The sequence below is a fragment of the Jaculus jaculus genome, chromosome X (genome assembly GCF_020740685.1).
Source record: "Jaculus jaculus isolate mJacJac1 chromosome X, mJacJac1.mat.Y.cur, whole genome shotgun sequence".
In the NCBI taxonomy this organism is placed as follows: domain Eukaryota; kingdom Metazoa; phylum Chordata; class Mammalia; order Rodentia; family Dipodidae; genus Jaculus; species Jaculus jaculus.
In genome coordinates, this window is record NC_059125.1 from 119,470,542 (window position 1) to 119,492,279 (window position 21,738).

The 21,738-nt window shown below is 39.7% G+C and overlaps 1 protein-coding gene across 3 annotated transcripts in view; it reads left to right on the plus strand.

Annotated features, from left to right (window-relative positions):
* Positions 1-21,738, plus strand: part of Gria3 (glutamate ionotropic receptor AMPA type subunit 3) — a 321,623-nt gene that overhangs the window by 274,522 nt on the left and 25,363 nt on the right. For 2 of the 3 annotated variants that reach the window (XM_045140971.1, XM_004653929.2), the window contains exon 13: positions 19,564-19,811. In XM_045140971.1, the coding sequence (XP_044996906.1) occupies positions 19,564-19,811 (248 nt within the window). Of the gene's footprint in view, positions 1-19,563; positions 19,812-20,372; positions 20,488-21,738 lie in introns of all 3 variants that reach the window. The other variant, XM_004653930.2, reaches the window with a different exon arrangement.

Sequence of the window (21,738 nt, forward strand, 5' to 3'; positions counted from 1 at the left end):
GCTTCTTGAGCTTGGGTTACGTCACTAGGTAAAATACTTTCCAGATCCATCCATTTTCCTGCAAATTTCATAACTTCAGTTTTCTTTACTGATGAGTAGAACCCCATTGTGTAAATGTACCACATCTTCATTATCTACTCATCAGTTGAAGGACATCTAGGCTGGTTTCTTTTCCTAGCTATTGTGATTTGAGCAGCAATAAACATGGATCTGCAAGTATCTCTAAGGTAGTGAGACGAGTCCTTAGGATATACGCCTAGGAGTAGTATAGCTGGGTAATATGGTAGATCTATTTTTAGCTATCTCAGGACCAGGGTTTATGTTTTAAATACTTTTTTTTTGGCTTTTCTCCCTCTTCCTGCAACCAATACCATTGTCACAGCCACTGGCCCACAGCACTACTGACCAGGTTCCTTCCTACACTGCCTGTAGGCCAAGTAGATCCAGGCCAGCCAGCTCGCATTCCTCCCTCCCTCCCTACACTGGCTTTCCTCCCTCTTTACACAACCTGGACCACTGCACAATCCCATCACCCAGCTGAGTCACCACCCATGCCATCCTATCCAAGGCCCCCCATTACCACATCACCAACAGGTAGTCCCATCCCCCTCTCACTTAACTGTGTATTAGACCCCACAGTATCATCCCCTTTCTGCCTCACCAAAACACCAAAACATGTCCCATCCCCCCTCCCCCACCCCGTCATCCACCACACCACACAGTCCCATACCTCAACCCACTGGCCAACAAGCCCCTCCACCAGGTCTTTGAGTCCCTACAGGAGCCTCACAGACTCCTTCCACCTGAACAAACAGGCCCCCTTGCCATCAGAATCCTGATCTAGTCAAATATAAAATGTAGTGATCACTGAAGGCACTTCAAGTGTAAACTGTAGCTTCCACCTGGATTAAATAAGATTCCCACACTGTGATGGGCAGACCACAGCACAAAAGGAATAAGATGAAAAATCAAATGGAGGTAAATCCAGCAAGGTTGCCGAGTCCCACAATGGAAGTCTCAAATCAAAACATAGAAGACACAACAGGATCAAAATCCCAAAATGAAGACACAAGCAATGCAACCTTGGCCAAGCAATTACCAGAACATAAAGAAAATCAACAAAAGTCCAACAATTGTATGAATACTATTCTTGCTAGATTAGAACTAATAGAAAAAGAAAATGACAGGAAGTCTTCCAAAGAGAATTAAATGATCTGAAGGAGAGCCAGAAAAAAGAGGACCTCAATAATCAGCTAGCTAATCTCAATGAAGACATAAATAAATTCAAGGATTAATTCCAAGAAGCTTTAAGAAAATCAGAAAATGACATGAAAAGCGAACTTGACAGAAGTATGGATAGTATATATGAAAAGGCAATAGAAAATACAAAACAAATTGAACAAGTCCAAACCTCTATAGAAGATTTCAAGAACAAAGTCAGTTATGTGGAGGAAAGAACCTCAGAACTGGAAGACAAGACAGAAAAAACAGTTCATGAGTCCAAAAATTTGAATAAGTTCAAAAATTTTTGTGAACAGAACATGAGGGAATTGTGAGATATCCTTAAGTGTCCTAAGATCTAGATCATGGGTAAAACAGAAGGACAAGAAATTCAGACCAAAGGCATAGAAAACTTATTCAAAAAAATATTGAAGAAAACTTTCCCACCCTCTCAAAAGAGAGTTCCATCAAGATACAAGAAGCTAGAAGAATGCCAAACAGATTGGACCAAGGCAGAAATTCTCCAAGACATATATCATTAACACTCAAAACAGCAGGCTGGAAAGATGGCTTACCAGTTAAGGCACTTGCCTGCAAAGCCAAAGAACACAGGTGCAATTCTCCAGGAGCCATGTAAACCAGATGCACATGGTGGCACATGCTTCTGGAGTCCATTTGTGTGCCCATTCTCTCTCGCGCACTCTCTCTCTCTTTCTATCTTTCTCTCAAAAAAATATATAAATAAAAATAAAATATTCTTTAAAAAATACTCTAAACACTAATAACAAGAGAATGCCCTAAAAGCAACGAGAGAGAAACAACACATTAACTATAGATGTAACTCCATAAAAATGACTTCAGATTGGGCCAGAGAGATGGCTTAGCCATTAAGGCAAGTACCTAAAAAGCCAGAGGACCCAGATTCAACTCCCCAGGACCAACGTAAGCTAGATGCACTAGGGGGCACACGTGTCTGGAGTTTGTTTGCAGTGGCTAGAGGCCCTGGCATGCCCATTCTCTCCCTCCCTCCCTCTCTCTCTCTCTCTCTCTCTCTCTCTCTCTCTCTCAAATATTTTTAAAAACTCTTTTAAAAAATTACTTCAGATTTCTCAATGGAAACCCTGAAAGCCCGAAAGGCCTAGAATGGAACAATGGAAAGTCGAAGACCCTATGGCTTTCAGTCTAAACTACTCTACCCAGCAAAAGTATCCCTCATAATAGATGGTGAAAGAAAAACTTTCCATGATAAAACTCAGCTCTACAACCATATGAACACAAAGCCAAGCCTACAAAGAGTACTTCAGGGAATTCCCCACATAGAAGAGTCAAGCAAACAATTTCAAGTGTCTACAAGAAGCTGATCACAATAACCAAACTCAGAGAAGATGCAAAAAAAAAAAACCCTGCAAATCCAAGAAAACGCCTTTTCACTCAGTGTGAAAGGGTGGAAAATGACATTGCAAGCGAACAGAAGTAAGAAATAAGCAGGCATTGCTGTAGTAATATCAGAAAAAATAGACTTCAAACCAAAAGTAATCAAAATGACAAAGAAGGTCACTTCTTACTTATCAAGGGAATGCTCAGAAAGCTCAACAAGAGGATATCACGATCATCAATCTTTATGCACCAAACACAGGAGCACCACAATTTGTGAAACAAAACCTACTTCACAACAAAATGGAAATAAACACCAACACCGTCATAGTCAAGGACTTCAATACTCCACTGTCAGCAACAGAGAGATCATTCAAACAGAAAATCAAAAGGGATGTAAGAGAGCTCAACAGCTCCATAGATCAACTAGACCTAATGGACATCTACAGAACAACCTACCCAAAATCTACAGAGTACACATTCTTCTCAGCAGCCCAAGGAACCTTATCTAAAATAGATCATATACTGGGCCATAAAGCCTGCCTCCATATATTTAGGAAAATTGACATAATTTTCTGCATGATATCAGATCAGAATAATGTAATGTTAGAAATTAACAACAAGAGATGCACTAGGAACTCCATCAGCTCCTAGAGACTGAAAAACACGCTTTTAAACAACAAATGAGTAGTGGATGAATAAAAAATGAAATTACAAAATTTCTAGAATTGAATGACAATGAAAACACAATCATAGCAAAACTTATGCGAGGCCTGGAGAAAGGGCTTATCAGTTAAGCTCCTGCCTGAAGTCTAAGGACACAGTTTCAAGGCTCAATTCCCCAGTACCCACATAAGCCAGATGCAGAAGGTGGCACATGCATCTGGAGTTCATCTACAGGGGTTGGAGGCACTGGTACACCCCACACCCATTCTGTCCCTCTCTCTTTCTCTCTCTTTCTCTCTCTCTCTCATAAATAAATAAATAAATAAAATATTTTTTTAAAAAAAACTTTAAAAAAAATATATGGGACACAATGAGGGCAGTCCTTAGGGGAAAATTCATAGCACTAAACGCCTTCATAACAAAGACAGAGAGATCCCAAATCAATAACCTAACCATCCACCTAAAGGCATTGGAAAAACAAGAAGAATACAACCCAAAATAGATAGAAAGAACTAATCAAGATCAGAGCAGAAGTTAATGAATTTAAAACTAAGAAAATTGATAAAACAGAAAGCTGGTTCTTTTAAAACATAAACAAGATTGATTAAACCCCTGTCCAATTTGACCAACAAACAAAAGAGACACTTCAAATTAAGAAAATTAGAAATAAAAATGGAGAGGTCACAAGAGAAATGAATGAAATTGGAAGAATCATCAGGACTTACTCCCAAAATCTCTCTTCCACAAAATTGGATGACCTGGAGGAAATGGATGAATTCCTGGACACATACCACCTACAAAGGTTAAACTTAGAGCAGATTAATCTCCTAAACTAACCTATCACACCTATCAAGATTAAAAAGGTAATCATGCCGGGCGTGGTGGCACACACCTTTAATCCCAGCACTCGGGAGGCAGAGGTAGGAGGATTGCCATGTGTTCGAGGCCACCCTGAGACTCCATAGTGAATTCCAGATCAGCCTGGGCTAGAGTGAGACCCTACCTTGAAAAGCAAAAAAAAAAAAAAAAAAAAAAAAGGTAATCAAAACCCTCCCCCAAAAGAAGAGTCCAGGACCAGATGGCTTCTCAGCCAATTTCTATCAAATCATCATGGAAGGACTGAAACCTATTTTTCTCAAACTGTGTCATGTAATCAGAGAACAGAGAAAAATTCCCAACTCCTTTTATGAAGCTAGTATCACCCTAATACCAATATCACACACAGATATGTCAAGAAAAGAAAATGATAGGCCTATTTCTCTGATGAATGTAGAAGCAAATATCCTGGACAAAATCCTCGCAAACAGAATTTAACAACACATCAAAAGCATTATCCACTTTGATCAAGTAGGCTTTATCCCAGAAATGCAGGGTTGGTTCAACATCTGGAAATCTGTCAATGGAATATACCACATAAATAAGCTTATACACAAAAACTACATGATAATTTCAATAGATGCAGAAAAAGTCTTCAACAAAATACAACATCACTTCATGATCAAAACATTGGAGAGAATAAGCATAGACAGTTTATATCTCAACACAATAAAGACTATATATAAAGCACCTAAGGCCCAAATAATACTTAATGGAGAGAGACTGAAGGAAATCCCATTGAGATCAGTAACAAGACAGGGGTGTCCACTGTCACCTCTGCTCTTCAACATAGTATTAAAAGTCCTAGCCCAAGCAACAAGACAGTAGAAAGAAATAAAGAAGGATTGAAATTGGAAAGGAAGAAGTTAAGTTAGCCCTGTTCTCAGATGACATGATTCTATACATATGTGACCCAAGACCCTCCACCTCAAAAATCTTAAAGGTGATTATATCCTTCAGCAAATCAGGATACAAAATCAATGCACAAAAACCAGTATCCTTTCTATATGCAAAGGACAAAGATACAGAGAAAGAAATGAGCAACATTGTCCCATTTTCAATAGCAACCACAACAATAAATAAATAAATAAATAAAACAACTTGGAATAACACTAACCAAGGATGTGAAAGACATAATGAAAACATCACAACACTCAAGAAAGAAACTGAGGAGGACTTGAGAAAATGGAAAGACCTCCCATGCACCTGGATAGACAGGATTAAACATTGTGAAAAATTGCAATCTTACCAAAAGCATATACAGATTTAATGCAATACCAATAAAAATCCCAGAATTTTTCTTCACAGAGATAGAAAAACTTATCTCACAATACATATGGAATGGCAGCAGGCCTCAGATATCCAAACATATCCACAGCAAAAGAAACACCACTGGAGGCATCACCATACCTTACCTAAAGCTATATTACAGGGCCATAGTAACAAAAAAAATAAAACTGCATTGTACTGGCATAAAAACAGAATTATAGACCAATGGAACAGAATAGAGAATCTGAACTTTAAGTCAGGTAACTACATATACCTGATCTTTGACAAAAGCCCTAGCAATGTAGACTGAAAAAAAGACAGCATCTTCAACAAATGGCACTGGAAAAACTGGATAACCATATAACCATTTGCAGTAAAATGAAACTAGACCCACACATCTTGCCATGCACAAAAATCAAGTCCAAATGGATCAAAGACCTCAATATAAGACCAGAAATTATGCTACTAATAGAAGAAAAAATAAGAGCACCTTTATACAATATAGGAATAGGAAAAGACTTCCTTAATAAAACCCCAGTAACTCAGGAACTTAAACAATCACTCAACCATTGGCATCTCAGGAAGCTGAAAAGTTTTTCACAGACAAACATACAATAAGCAGAGCCTATAGATTACCCACAGAATGAGAGAAAACTTTTGCCAGCTATACAACTGACAGAGAGCTAATTTCTGGAATCAACAAAGAACTCAAAAACCTAAACAAGAAAAAAATCTAGCACCACACTCACAAAATGGGCCAGAGAATTGAAAGGGGAGTTCTCAGAGGAAGAAATACAAATGGCAAACACACACTTAAGGACATGTTCAACATCCCTAAACCATCAGGGAAATGCAAATTAAAATGATGATGAGATTTCTCCTTACCCCACTAAGAATAGTAAACATTAAAAAAATCAAATGAAAAAAATATATTGGTGAGGATGTGGAGAACTAGGAACCCTCATTCACTGTTGGTGGGAATGTAAAATGGTGCAACCACTATGGAAAGCAATATGGAGTCTTCTCAAAAGATTGGCTATAGAGTTACCAACAGACCCAGTTATTCCCTTGCTGGGCCTTTACTCTAAAAGCTCTAAGCCTCAGTTCAGAGAGATTTGCTCAAAAAATGTTTATAGCTGCTCAATTCATAATAGCTAAGAACTGGAATCAACCAAGATGTCCATCACTGGACAAATGGATTACAAAAACATGGTATAGCTACACAATGGAATTCTACACAGCAGTAAGGAAAAATTACACAATGAAATTTGAAGAAAAAATGATCAAACTTGGATCAGATCATTCTCAGCAAACTCATTCAATTACAGAAAGACAATTATAGCACGGTCTCACTCATCTGTGGCTCCCAACCTGGATCAGCCTGAGATATGGACATACCTAATAGGCATCTTGAGGACCAGACAATAGGAAGTGGGGGGATGGAGGGGAAGGTAAGGGTTGGGGAGGGACACAAAACTGTACCCAAATGTAAATAGCACCATAAAATCTTATATCCTGGTAGACAGACTAAAAGTTTGAACTCTCATCAGGACCTTAGAGGGAACACCTGAATCAAAGGACCCTGGAGAGTGTAAGATGAAGCCTAACCTTAATTTTCTCCTCTCTCTCTTTTTCTCTATCTCTTCTTTCTATTTTATATTATCTATCTTTTTCTTCCTTCTTTTACCTTGGTGCTGGCCTGTAAATCCAAGTACCAGGATGTGGTTAACATCTGCAATAAGCTGTTGATCAGGGAGACCTACAAGGTTTCCCAAAAGAAGACAGATTTCTGTCAGAGTGCTTGATTACCCACCAAAGGTTAATGGTAAGACCCTACTTCCAAAGACACCATATGCTGTTGGTAAAGAACAAGGAGAGACCTAGGTAGAATCTGGAAGACAGCCAGTCTCCAGACAGTTAGCTCATCTAGTGCCAGGAGGTGCTACATGAGCTACTGGAATAAAATGGCCAACATCTGTTCAAGCAACTCAAGGTCTAAGCTACTCAACAGCACACAACCTGACATAATGCTCACCCAAGTGTAATAGTGGCACATAGCCATGGTGGGTAACCAACTGTTCTTGGATTAGCTAACAGATCTGCTCAGTGGAAAGGAACCCATATCTATAACTGGGAAACAAGTCAGAATCATATCCAAAAAATGAGTTCGCTCTCTATTATCAAGTTCCCACCAATCTTGGGCTACAAGAGGGCCTACACCTATTAAATTCTCTTTAAATTAACAATGGTTATCCCTTTTAACTGGTGCTGACTTCACTCTCCATTGGAGAATCTGCTTCTCTTTTTCAGATGGATGCAGAACCCAAGGAGAGAATCAGCCTGTCCTACTTCACCAGGGCCCCAGCTGAAACCATAAAGTAATTGGGGAACTAAGCAAGAATGCTGCTTTCTTGATGAACCTGATATCAGCACAAGGGTGGAGGAGATAGATACAAAGGACACTCAACTCCTACCAAATCAGAGATCCAGAGACACAGAGGCTCCCAAGAGCCCATCACTGAAGTAGACCTAAAAAAAAAAAAAAAAAAAATCCAACATGGCTCAGGGAAATTCATGGAAGAGGGGGTTGAAAGTTTGTGAGAGCCACAAGCTGGGACATTATGTATAGAGACTTTACCTCTCCCCCATAACTGATGGCTACCGCCACAATGCATGACCCACAATCCCCATGGGGATAACTGACAACCCCGGTGAGGAGGGTCATGGGGGTGGCAGGGATGAGGGTAAGATTGGTACAATCATGCATTGTTTACACACTAAGTATGTCCATAATTAATAAAAAAAGAAAAAAAATTAAAAAAACAGACTCAAGGAAAAATACATATATGTTGTTTATTTGAGAGACAGAGAAAAAGAGGCAGACACAGAGACAGTGAGTATGGACTTTCAGGGCTTCCTGACACTGCAAATGAACTCCAGATGCATGTGCCACTTAGTGTATCTAGCTTTATGTGGTACTGGGGATCCTTAGGTTTTGCAGGGAAGTGCCTTAACCATTGAGCAATCTCTCCAGCTCCCTCCTAGGGTTTTTAAATGGAGGAAATGAGATGATGATGTGTGTCAAATCACCTTGCCAGGAAAGTATAAGTGAATAAAAACCTTAAAGATATCCAACTTTGTTCTGTTTCTAGTAATCATAAACCTAAGGGCTCTCCAAATAAGAAAGGGAAATATTTGTCAGGTTGTGTGACAAGCAATATTCTTGATGAAAAAATTTCCCCTCCATGATTCTAAACATGCCATTGGAAATTTCCATGGTCTGGGTCACAGCTTAAATTCATGGAGCAGTTTCTGGTAGTGAACATTTATAATCCCAGCACTTAAACAGCTGAGACAGGAGGATCACTACATAATGAGTTCCAGACCAGCCTGGGATATCTATCAAGACCCTGTCTAGAAGAAACAAAAATGTGTGGACCTAACTTCTAAATATGTTACAGAACATGAGAATAGACCTATCCTATCCATACCTTAACCCTCCCCCTAGTTTACTACTCCACCCACACCAATTGGGCACACCAGAACATTGTCCCCCTTCTAATCTAATCTAGTATTAGAAAAGATAAAGAGTGAGAGAGGGGGGAAGGAGGAAAGGTGACTGTATAAGGGTCACCTGTCCAAATCCCAATATTTGATAAACATTTGTTTTTAAATATTTAAGAAGGCAAACAAGGTACATAGGTTCTATAAGTGCCCAATCCAGGCAGAATGAAGCCCAAAGCCTTTGGAATTTGTACCAGCTAGTAATGTTATCTGAACCTTTATCAAAAGCAGAAATTTCATAAGGGCTAAATGACTCAGAAAGAAAATTATATTATAGTTTACAATTAATTAAAGGTTCTGTCTAGAGAAGAAACTGACCAAATGTCAAACAATAAGAGATTCATAGTGAAATTAAAGAAATGAAAATGAACGAGGGGAAGTCATTTCGCTTGGAACTCATGCCTTCCTTTCCTTTCTTACTGTGTTATACCCAGGGATATTTTGTTTTGTTTTGTTTTGTTTTGTTTTTCCTAGCCCATAAAAGGCACCTTTTATACTGTCAAGAAACCTACTCTCCTTCTTGGGATAGGAATCCCTATTCAAATAAAAATGATACCTTAGTCAGGAATAACAAAAGCCCTTATCATATCAGTGAGCCTCTTCATGAGGACCAAGACTGCTGACACCAGAAAAGAGGTATGGCTGGATTGCTGAGGGAGGTAGATGGTGAAATAGGGGGAAGGGTGGAAGTTGAGCACCCCAAAGTCAAATCTAGTCTCTCTTGGCATTTATGGAGAAGGCTAGCCCTGAACATGCAGCAACAGCAGTGGATAATATAGGCATAGTGACTACAATAGTAGCCAAATAAACAAATCCAATTCTCCCTTTAAGAGCATTTGGTACAAAGTCATCTTCCCTAGCCTTTCTTTCATACTATACACACTTTTGGACAAAGTGGTTACACCAAAACTACTCCCCTTGTAAATAATGAAACACTTAGTACTCTGACAGTAAATTTATACCACAAGGTGAATTTATATATTGTGCTTCTGTTGATAATTCATTGGCCTGCTTCATTTAGTTCATCTAATTCAGTATTATCAACATATAGGAAAATGTCTGTTGTTGCATGGAAAAATTGTATTCATTTCTAGATCATGAGAAAACATTTATATTACACTTTGTGCTAATGTCACGCTATGAAGCATATTTGTGGGCAATTCTGGTGGCATCTCTGAAGGGCAGACTTTGGAAAATTCACAGGTATTTAAACTATTATGACCAGAAAAGAGAAGCTGACTGAGATTTATGCCAGATAAGCAACAAAATGAGGTCCTTAAATGCTGACCCTGCAAAAGAAAAAATATTGGGCTGGAGAGATGGCTTAGCGGTTAAGCACTTGCCTGTGAAGCCTAAGGACCCCGGTTCGAGGCTCGGTTCCCCAGGTCCCACGTTAGCCAGATGCACAAGGGGGCGCACGCGTCTGGAGTTCGTTTGCAGAGGCTGGAAGCCCTGGCGCGCCCATTTTCTCTCTCTTCCTCTATCTGTCTTTCTCTCTGTCTGTCGCTCTCAAATAAATAAATAAAATAAAAAATTAAAAAAAAAAAAGAAAAAATATTAACAGGTAGCTGTGTGGTGGTACACTACAGGATGTACATTGAGTGAGAATGAAAGCATGTTTACTCTGAACCACTGAAGTGTGATGAACTAGATGTAGTGGATGGCATTTCAGTTTTAAGTCATCCATTCCACAGACACATACTGAAAACTCACCACATGCCAGGCATTATGCTATACACTGGAGAGGCAGAGACAAATAAGATATGACCCTTACCCTCAAGGGTTCAGATTTGTCTGAGGATTTCCATTCTTAATAAACATAATTGGTGCTGCCTACAGTGGGAAAATGGAAACAAAGAGGAGAAGGTACTCAGTTCAGGCAAAAATCAGATATAGGATTGGAAAAGAGAGGATATATTACTGAGATCCACCCAACGAAAAGGCCTTTCTGTCAACTTAATCTACCCCACCACAAAATAAACTACTGTGACATAAGGAGTGCCTCATCAGTAGAGGCATTTGAACAGAGAAGAGGTTGCTTCCTTGGGTGGGAGGCTGAACAAGATGGCTTTAAAGATGCCTCTTGGCTCTAATGTTGTGTTAATCTGCTGACTCAAACTGGATGTTCTAAAAACCAAGTAGATATTTTATTTTAACTCCTAATAAAGTAAAAACTCTCACCCACTAGGTTTCCTTAGTAATAGTATTCTGGTTAGTGAAAATGTTTTTTCTTCGATGTAGGGTCTCACTCTAGCTCAGGCTGATCTGGAATTCCCTATGTAGTCTCAGGGTGGCCTCGAACACATGGCGATCCTTCTACCTCTTCCTCCCAAGTGCTGGGATTAAAGGCATGCGCCACCATGCCTGGCATGAAGATTTTAATGTATAAACAAATCTCAAATTAACTACAGAACATAAAATGATAAAATTACCATAGCACCCATTTTTCCTCCACCAACAAGATTCTAAAAATAAAAGACAAATGATAATGATTTTTGTCAGTGGAAGACCATGAACATTCTACAAAGATATGCCTAGAGACTGAAGTATGCTAATAATACTTAAACATATGATAATAACCCTCATAAAATGAAGAAATGATGCTGCAAACATGGGGCCAAAATAATTTATGATGCTATTAAAATAACATCTGCCACCAAAACAAATTATCCTGTCTTTACTATAAAAACAGATGCTTCTCACCACTTCCTATGTTCTAGGCACTCTACTATGACTGCACTGGATTTAGCTTACTGATAGAGCACTTAGCACTTACCTAGCAAGCACAAAGTCATGAGTCTGATCTTCAGCACCAAAAAATAGTAGCAACCCATTTAATTTCTACTAATCCTTTGAAGTTGGTATTTAAAAACCATCCCATCTATTTTACATATAGTGAATTTGGGACATAGAGACTATTATGGTCAGTTCCATATTGATGAGATGAATATCCAAACAGACACAATTTATGGGAGGAAGGGATTTATTTCAGCTTATAGATCCAGAGCACGTTCCATCAATGGTAGAAGAAGCTGGGCTCCTTTCACAGATCCAAACAGAGACAAAACATCAATAGCCAGCAAAATATCCCCCAAATCAGCAAGTACCAAACTTACCAGAGCTCAGCTTGTTCTCCTACATTTTTTTGGCTAGATTCAGATGCTCTCCCAGTGACACCTTAGGGCTGGACCCCAGGATCTCCCCCCTGTGACACCTCTTCCATCAGGTAGCTAGAGACCAAAGTTACAAGCTTAATAAAACACCTAAGTCTATGGGGTACATACATTCACATTCAAACCACCAAAGAGGCTGTATAATTTATGCATCTGACAAGAAGGTTTCAAACCTAAGTAGTATTACTGCACACTCTTATTTTTTTATTAGTTTTCTATTCAGCAAGTACAGGCAGTTTGGTACCATTATTAGGCTCATCTGTGACCTACTGCCTCCCCATTGGTCCCTCCTTGTTGAGCTATATGGGTTGTGCATTGTGGAGTTAGCCCACAGTTATTGGTACGATAAATGTCTCTGTATATCATGACCCAACATGTGGCTCTGACATTCTTTCTGCCCCCTCTTCCACAAAATTTTCCTGAGCCATGTTGGGTTCATTTTTGGTCTGCTTCAGTGATGAGGTGTTGCTGGCATCTGAGGCTCTGGCTCTCTGATTTGGTAGGAGTTGATATTTCTCTGTGTTGGTCTCCTTCCCCCTTGTGCTGGTATCTGGTTCATCAGGAAAACAGCATCCTTGCTTGTTTCGCTAATTTTCCTTAGTTTCAGCCGGGGCCTTTTTGAGGTATGATGGGGTGGCTCTCTCCTTAGGATCTGCATCTATCTGAAAAAGAAAAGCAGATTCTCCAACGGAGAGTAAGTTAGCACCAGGACAAATGGAATAGCCCTTACTTTTTTTAATAGAGTTTAATAGGTGTAGGCCCTCTTGTAGCCCATGATTGATGGTAGCTTAATATTGGAAGGTTTATGTTTGCTTATTTTTGCATGTTCATGTATGTGTTGTGTGTGTTTGTGTGTGTTCATGTGTGTGTGTTCGTATTGAGTGGGTACATGTGTGTGGTTGCACTTGCATGTGGAGACCAGCAGTCAATATTGAGTGTCTTCCTTAGTCATACTCTACCTTCTTTTTTGAGACAAATTTTCTTACTGGCTAGCTAGCCAGTGAGTCCCTCCCTGTCTCTGCCTCCCCAATGCTGGAATTTTGACCACACACTACCATACCTAGAATTTTATGTGGGAGCTATGGGACCAAATGCAGCTAATCATGCCTGCGTAGCAAGCACTTTACCCAAATGAAGCTGCCCTCTTCTGCTTGTCCTAACTCCACAGAACTATTGTACTGAAACTGCAGTTTATATTTCCCATACATGCAAGAACTCTTAGCTAGCCTGCCTTTACCCACTGAGCCATCTCCCCAGCCCCTGACTCCACACTCTTTCCCATACCAGGTACTTACCTGTGTCTACAAAATACTGTTATTGATGGACAGGTACTGGATGCACTGTGCTTTAGAGCAATCATCACCATTACAAAGAGCTACAAAGAGTGGTGGCCTTAGTGACAAGTGACTGAATAATCATTTCCTTCCACATACCAGACTTTCAGGGTCCAAGATTCAAGGTTTTACCTCCATAAAAATAATTTTTCTGTATCTTTAACCTTTGTGCTTTATTGCAAACACTATGGTGGATTAATCTGTTCCTGCTACATTCATGCATTTCTCTTTTGAATTTTATTTCCAATTATCTAGCAATGCTATGAAAATGTCTCATGGCTTCACTGCACTATGTTTTTCTTTTTCTCTTTTTTGACACAAAATGGTGCTCTGTGGGATGAAAGAAATGAATCATGGCAAGTTGGAGACAAATGAACAATGTTATTACACATCCTGCTGTAATTTTTTTTTAATTTCTCCCAGATGATTGAACTAAGATTCAGTCCCTTCTATTGCCTTTGGTATTTGAACCAAAATAATACAGACTTCAAAAAGTAGAGAAATTTCTCTTTTTTTTTTCCTTTTTTACCTGAATGGCATAGTTTCACATAAATATTAGTTACAAAGATAAATGGTTTATCTTAATGTTTTTTGACTTTCTCCTGCATCTAACCTCATTCAGACGATAGTCATCAAACAGGGCCCAGTCACTTCTACCACTAACTTGTCACTAGTATATTCATTAAAACCTGCAGCTGCAAGGCATGGTGGCTCACACCTTTAATCCTAGCACTTGGGAGGCAGGGGCAGGAGGATCACTATGAGTTTGAGGCCAGCTTGACACTACATAGTGAATTCCAGGTCATCATGGGCTAGAGTGAGGCCCCACCTCGAGAAACCAAAAACAAAAGAGAGAGAGAGAGAGATTTTATTCTGGTTAAGGCATGAAGAGGTACAAGAAGATAATAAAGATAAAATAGTTCTTACTAGGGCTGGGGAGATGGCTCAGTGGAAGAGTGCTTACTGCACAAGCATAAGGTGGTGTGTTTGATCCCCCAAACCCGCATAAAAATGCCAAACACTGCATGCATGTCTGTAACCCGAGTTCTGAGGGGAACAGAGACAGGAAGATTGACTGGGATCCCATAGTCAGCCAGTCTAAAAAAAAAAAAACAAATGAGCTCCAGGTTCCGTGAGAACCTGTCTCAGGGAAATGAGGCAGAAATGTAGCAAAAGAGGGCACCCAGCCTCCTATGGCCTCTGCCACCAAGTGTACAGGGTGCATGCTTCAGTGCATGCACACACACATGTGCACACACACAAGCACACCACACTCTACACACAAAAAGTAAATCAATTAAAAAAATAAAATACATTTTACTTTTGTAGATAGGGAGAGGCACATGACTAGAAAAGACAGATAAGCAGACTTTAACTGCATAATGTTTAATTCCTTAATCTTTCTGGCAAGTACACAGGCATTTTTGCATTATTTTATACCTTTTGTGTACCTGAGTTATTTGCTTTTTCTTAATTATTTGGGCAATAGACCAGAAGTTGCTTCTGAAATAAGGTCACTTGCAATGTACTTCATTATGATATGTAGAAATGGCTTTATGTATCCAATGGAGATGATGGATAATATAAGAATAGGTGTCTTTGGATAAGATTTCATTCAAACAAAGACTTTGACTCTTATAGACTAGTAAGGGAAAGTTGCTTATATAAGTGCCAAAAGCAGACTAAGTAGAACTTTTCTGGCCTTGACCTCCCAAATCCTGCCTTATCCTGTCAAGTGCTGGGATTACAGGCATGTCCCACTACACCCAGCTGCTAAGTGTATTTTTTAAATATTTTATTTCTTTATTTGCAAGGAGAGAGAGAATGAAAGGGCACACCAGGGCCTCCAGCCACTGCAAAGGAACTCTAAATGCATGTACCATTTGTGCATCTGGCTTTACATGTGCACTGATGAATTGAACCCGGGTTGTTAAGCATTGCAGGCAAGTGCCATAACTGCTGAGCAATCTCTCCGGCCCTCTAAGTATTTTAAAAGAAGTTTACAAAGCATGTATCCTCAGTGGTTTATCAGGAAACAAGACCCAATACTCCTTAGAAAAACATCATTTCTAGAGTTATACAGTGTTATAAAGCTAGCAATAGGGCTGGAGAGATGGCTTAGTGGTTAAGTGCTTGCCTGTGAAGCCTAAGGACCTCAGTTCGAGGCTCAATTCTCCATGACCCATGTTAGCCAGATGCACAAGGGGGCGCACGCATCTGGAGTTTGTTTGCAGCAGCTGGAGGACCTGGCATGCCAATTCTCTCTCTGTCTCTCCCTCTCTGCCTCTTTCTGCCTCTGTCTTTTGCTCTCAAATAAATAAATAAATAAACAAAATAGATAGATAGATAGATAGATAGATAGATAGATAGATAGATTTAAAAGCTAGCAATAGTGGCCACTTTTTAATATATATCATTTATTTATTTATTTGAAAGAAAGAGGCAGAGAGAGAGAGAGAGGATGGGTAAACCAGGGCATCAACCCACTGTAAACGAACTCCATATGCATGTGCCACCTTGTGCATCTGGCTTCCATGGGTCCTGGAGAATCAAACCGGGATTTTTTGGCTTTGCAGGCAAATGCCTTAACTGCTAAGCCATCTCTCCAGCCCCAATAGTGGCCATTTTTAATCAACCTTCCAATATCTCTGGTCAACAGTCTGATTGTCACACTTATCATGCCTAAGCTTGTTCTTAAACACACCTATTTTTGTGGCTACCATGTATCAGGCTTTGTGCTGGCTGCCAAGATGGATAGCAAAATGAATAAGGAATAATCTTTGTCATCAAGTAATGCTCAAGTAAGAAATGGAGGATACATAAACAGTCAACTCATATTAATGAAGTACACAGTAAGCTCTGTAGCAAAGGTAAACAATTGAGGAAATGCTTCTGCGGGAGTAAGAAAGATTTTACAGAAGACATAATATCTGTTCTGCATCTCAGAGGAAAAATTAAAGTAATTCAGGCAGAAGTAAAAACATAACCCAAGACACCAGACATGAAACTATATGGCTGACTGACCTCACTAAGCAACAAGGTGTCCACTGTAACTGTATCACAGGAGAGTACAGACATGAGCATGAGCTCTTTGGTATCACATATAAGAGTCTTGTCCTGCAGAAATTAAGGAAATATTAGAGGATTTTAAACCAGGAGGTAACAAGATCAGATGTGCATTTTGGAAGAATTACTGGTAAGTAATTTGAGTAGAGACATTAAGCAAGTAGAAGAATTAAGAATTAAGAAGTAACAGAGTATAGGAAAAAAAAATGATGAGGAGGGCTGGAAAGATGGCTTAGCAGTTAAGTGCTTGACTGTGAAGCCTAAGGACCCCAGTTTGAGGCCACCAGTCACTGCAAATGAACTCCAGATGCATATGCCCCTTGTGCATCTGGCTAACATGGGTCCTGGGGAATCAAACCAGGGTCCTTTGGCTTTGCAAGCAAATGTCCCAACAACTGAGCAATCTTTCTAGCCCTAGATACCAACTTTTATCATGACCTACATGGTGCTATAAGATCTGACCTCTGAGTCTCTTCCAAAAACTCATTTCCTACCACTTTCCCTTTTGTTCATTCAAATTTAGCCATATTAGCATCTTGTATTGTATTTTATACAAGCCAAGATGTTCCCATCTCAGTAAACAGTGAGGATCTGATTGTCATAAGCACAAGGCTTAATTTTCATGGAAGTAACTCTGGGAGACTGAGCACCCTGGAATTATTTAGGCAGCTCTGAGCAGGTCCCACAGAAGATGCAATGCATATTTATTGCCAAAGTGCAGTAAATGTACTGGAGTGGGTGCCATGAAACCTCATGGAAGGATATTTGTAAACATGATATATGTTTGAGGTTTTCACCATAATATCTCAAATGTCATCCTAGAGCTTTTTTCTAGGGTTTTTATTCCTAAGGACACAGGTACCAACTCAATTGGAAGTTCTGCGTAATTGGAAGTCATTGTGGTAATTATTTTATAGAATTCTTATTGACAATTTTCATATAATGTACATAATGTATTGTAATCATAATATCTTCCACTTACTTCCTTTTGTACCCCTTCTCTATCTCCCTTTTGTTGGACCCCTTCTTTTTGTCCAACTACTTCTTCCATTTCAATATCTTCTTTTTGCCCTCCATTATTACTCATAATGACATGTTGATGGTCCCATTATTATGCAGGTCTTGTGCAAGTAATGACAAACACTGTGAGGTCATGAATGCAACTGCCACTTTATGCCTGGAAGACAGCATTCCAAAGCACTCCTCCACATCCCTTGTCTCATAGTCTTTCTACCATCTCTTCCACCATAGTTCATGAAACTTAGATGGTGTGGTAGTGATGTCTAATTTAGTGCTGAGCACTCAAATGTCACTTCTCATCACATTGATGAGTTTTGAGTCTCCTCAGTAGTCACCACATTGTGGCATGCCTTCCTTTATATACTTTTTTTAATATATATTTTTATTTATTCATTTGAGAGATTGAAAGAAGCAGAGAGAGAGAGAGGATGGGAGGGAAGGAGAGGGAGAGAATGGGCATACCAAGGCCTCCAGCCACTGCAAATGAACTCCAGATGCATGCACCCCATTCTGCATCTGGGTTATGTGGGTCTTGAAGAGTCGAACCGGGATCCTCTGGCTTTGCAGACAAATACCTTAACCACTAAGCCATCTCTCCAGCCCCCCTTTATACTCTTAACAGTGATAAATATAGAACTAAAGATACATTAGCATTCAGTACATATTCTGAGACCCATCTAAATTTAGATGAATTTTAATGGGATTGTACATCAGTTACTGTTCATTGCTGACACAAAATACCCAACCAGAAGCAGCTTATGAAAGGAAAAAGGTTGAATTCAGTTCCAGAGGATAGAGTACAACATAGTAGGGTTGGCATGGCAGGCTGGAGTAGGAAACTGGAATCACATCTTCACATCAGCATGAAGAAAGGAAAGAGAGAGAAAAAAAAAATAGCAAGCAGGGTCAAGTTGTAACAATAGACCCACTCCTTGGTGACACACTTCCTCCAGAAAACTCCACTTCCTGAAAGTTTCACAACCTTCTCAAACAGCTGGGGACCAAGTGTTCAAACACACTAGCCTATGGAGGAAATTCACATTCAAACCACCAGGAAAAGTGACTTGAATTGATAGAAGTTTTTGTTAGGCCTAAGCTTGAATTGAGATAATACTATTCATTCTATTATATTTGTCACACCCTCAAATAGGGTGCTTTATCAATAGCAAGTTTTGAATAAATAGTAGTTGAAATGATGGATGGATGACTAAGTACATTAATAGAACCTCACACAGCATTGATGGAAAATAATGCTCCAATGGTAAAAAGAAAAGGCTTTGTTAATTCAATTATGGTCATACATCAGGAGTCCCTTGTTGGCTTCTAATTAAAAGACATCACCAGTTCGAATGAGCCTATGGGTGAAAGCACAATGTTGTGAGAGTTCTGGAAACAGTAGCAATATGTGGAGCTCCATCTAATGAAAAGATCAGGAAGGGACATAATAAAGCCTTTGCAATATTTGAAGGCTCATCATACAGAGCAACATGAAGAATTCCTTTACACAGCTCTGCAGATCATGCTAAGGGAGGGAGTTCTAGAGAAGCAAAGGTCAGCTCTGAACATTCTTACCATAACTCATGCCCCATTCTGCAGTGAGCTGACTATAATGGTTATACATGCCTCCGGTCACTTTTTTTCCTGGAAAACACAAGATAAACATGTAGCAGAATATTATGGGGATAGATTTCTTCATAGAGTGAAAGTGCTTTTCAAGCCAGATTGTAAACAGATACTGAGGCAATGAACTCACAAGTCTACCTTGAGTAGAATTTTTTATAACGGATTAGAAAACACCAAAAGTATCATGCAAGCAAACATGAGGGTGGGTTTGAGAAGCCTGTTGTAGAAACTTGTATTTGAATGTATCTAGTAGGTTGCAGGGCAATGTGTTTTTCTTTTTGTAGATTATAACAAAAAATGTTTAAAAACTACCAGAGTAAAGCCTCTTCTAGATATCATATCTGGTCCTTGAAAGAACTCTTACTTCTTTGTTGCAGAGATCTAAAATTGCTGTGTATGAGAAAATGTGGTCTTACATGAAATCGGCAGAGCCATCTGTGTTTACCAAAACAACAGCAGATGGGGTGGCCCGAGTGCGGAAGTCCAAGGGAAAGTTTGCCTTCCTGCTGGAGTCAACCATGAATGAGTACATTGAGCAGAGAAAACCATGTGATACGATGAAAGTCGGTGGAAATCTGGATTCCAAAGGCTATGGTGTGGCAACCCCTAAAGGCTCAGCATTAAGGTGGGTGGAATAATATAACAATATCCGTGTTGTTATAGTATTCCACCTACCCTGATGCATTTTGTTGTCATTTTCTTTCTTGTGGATTTTGAGGTAACTTTTAAAAGTTTAAAATCTACAATATTCCATGGAGTTAAATAAGACGGTAAATGATGGTTTCATCTATTTAATGCATCCATTTATTTTAATGTTCTCTCTCTGTGTTGTCCTCTCTGACTGTTTGTTGCTGTTTTAATTTTACAGTTCAACGGCTTTTTCAATTTAAATGGTAAAAGCCAAGTTATGGTGCCATATGTGACGAATGTTAATTGCATGGATGTGGTGTTCTTGTTACTTTTTTTCTCAAAGACAATTTCCCCATCCCGCACACTTCAGTTTTGAGCAAATGTTATCCTCCATGCCACCTTCCAATATTTAACCCTGTATTTGCTGTACAGACATTTTTATAGCTCCACGTTCTGTGAAATTTAGCCAATTTGTCCTCTTGTGCTCCTTTTTATACGTTAACGATTTCCTAAGCATTTGTGCATTTTCTTACAAGTTATGTTTTATCGTTTCAAGAAATGCTGTTAACCTGGCAGTATTAAAACTGAATGAGCAAGGCCTCTTGGACAAATTGAAAAACAAATGGTGGTACGACAAAGGAGAGTGCGGCAGCGGGGGCGGTGACTCCAAGGTCAGCCTCAATGTCACCACAACCGGGTACCCTTAGTGACGAGTAATCGGCAAGACTGTTATCTTATTACTGAGGAGAGAGCACAAGACTCACATATAAAGCAGGATGACCAGGTTATTCCCCTGCCTGGCAGCTTTGGGAACCAGAAAGACCTTAGGGCATCAGCCCACACTTTTTGATCTAACTTGGGTCCCTTCTTAAACTCCCAGACAGATACTCCTTGTCCACTCCTCTTCCCTCCCTTCACACAATAGACTGGTTGCCATAAGAAGGCCATGATATGGGTCTCAGTGCCCTAGGCTTTCAAGAGCCCACAGTATATTCCTGTGTGACTCTCCATCTACATCCATAGAGTGGTGTGTGATTGGATCCATCTACTGAAAAGGCAGGATACAGTTGGCTTCTCTAGGGTGTGATGGTTGCTCACAGAAGTTGACTGAATAGAGGTGACTTCTTCAATTATGTGTATGAGTGATGAGGTGTTACTCTCTCTATATATGTGGTAGCCCATTTGAGAAGGCCCCACTTAACTTGAAAACCAAAGATCCAGATCAATTTCAAGTTAAATGGGGTCTGTCTTCAATAGGCCATCACATACAAAGACTTGCAAAAGACCTTTTGTGTATTTCAACATGTGCGTCGCCTAACTGTGATATTATTGTATGTGTGTGTCAATCCCTGATCTGACTTCTCCTTAGCCATGTTCTTGATTCAGGTAGGTCTAATTGTTATCCAGGCTGCCATCATGAGGAAACTCATCTTTCTTGGCATTCCTTCAGTTGCTAACACTCTTCAGGACTAGCATGAGTGGTGAATAGCCAGCATCCAAGCAGCGGGAAATAGGGGATCACTCAGAAGCCAAGATACCAAGTTATGGAAAGCCATGTTGGGTAAGTATCGGAGAGGACCTGAAAACAGAATCCTCCATGGCCTGAGGGTCGTAAGAATGATATTGAAGCATGTAAGATGAACTCTTGTACCGGCAAGATACAATGGGCATCTTAAAATGAAGAACAGTGTTTCCCAACCACAGAGAAACAGGCAGGCAAGCCAAAACTTTTCTCCTTCAGAGAAAGTGGTTGTACCTCTGCTCCTCTCTTCCCCTCTCCATCCCTCAAGATCCTGGCAGAAAAGGTAATTTTCCAGTCTGCAAATAGTATGGGTTTGGAAACACTGATCCAGAACACTTTCAGAGACACAAATTTGAAAACAACTACTTCAGTTTATAATCTCACTAGGCATTGGCAAGGC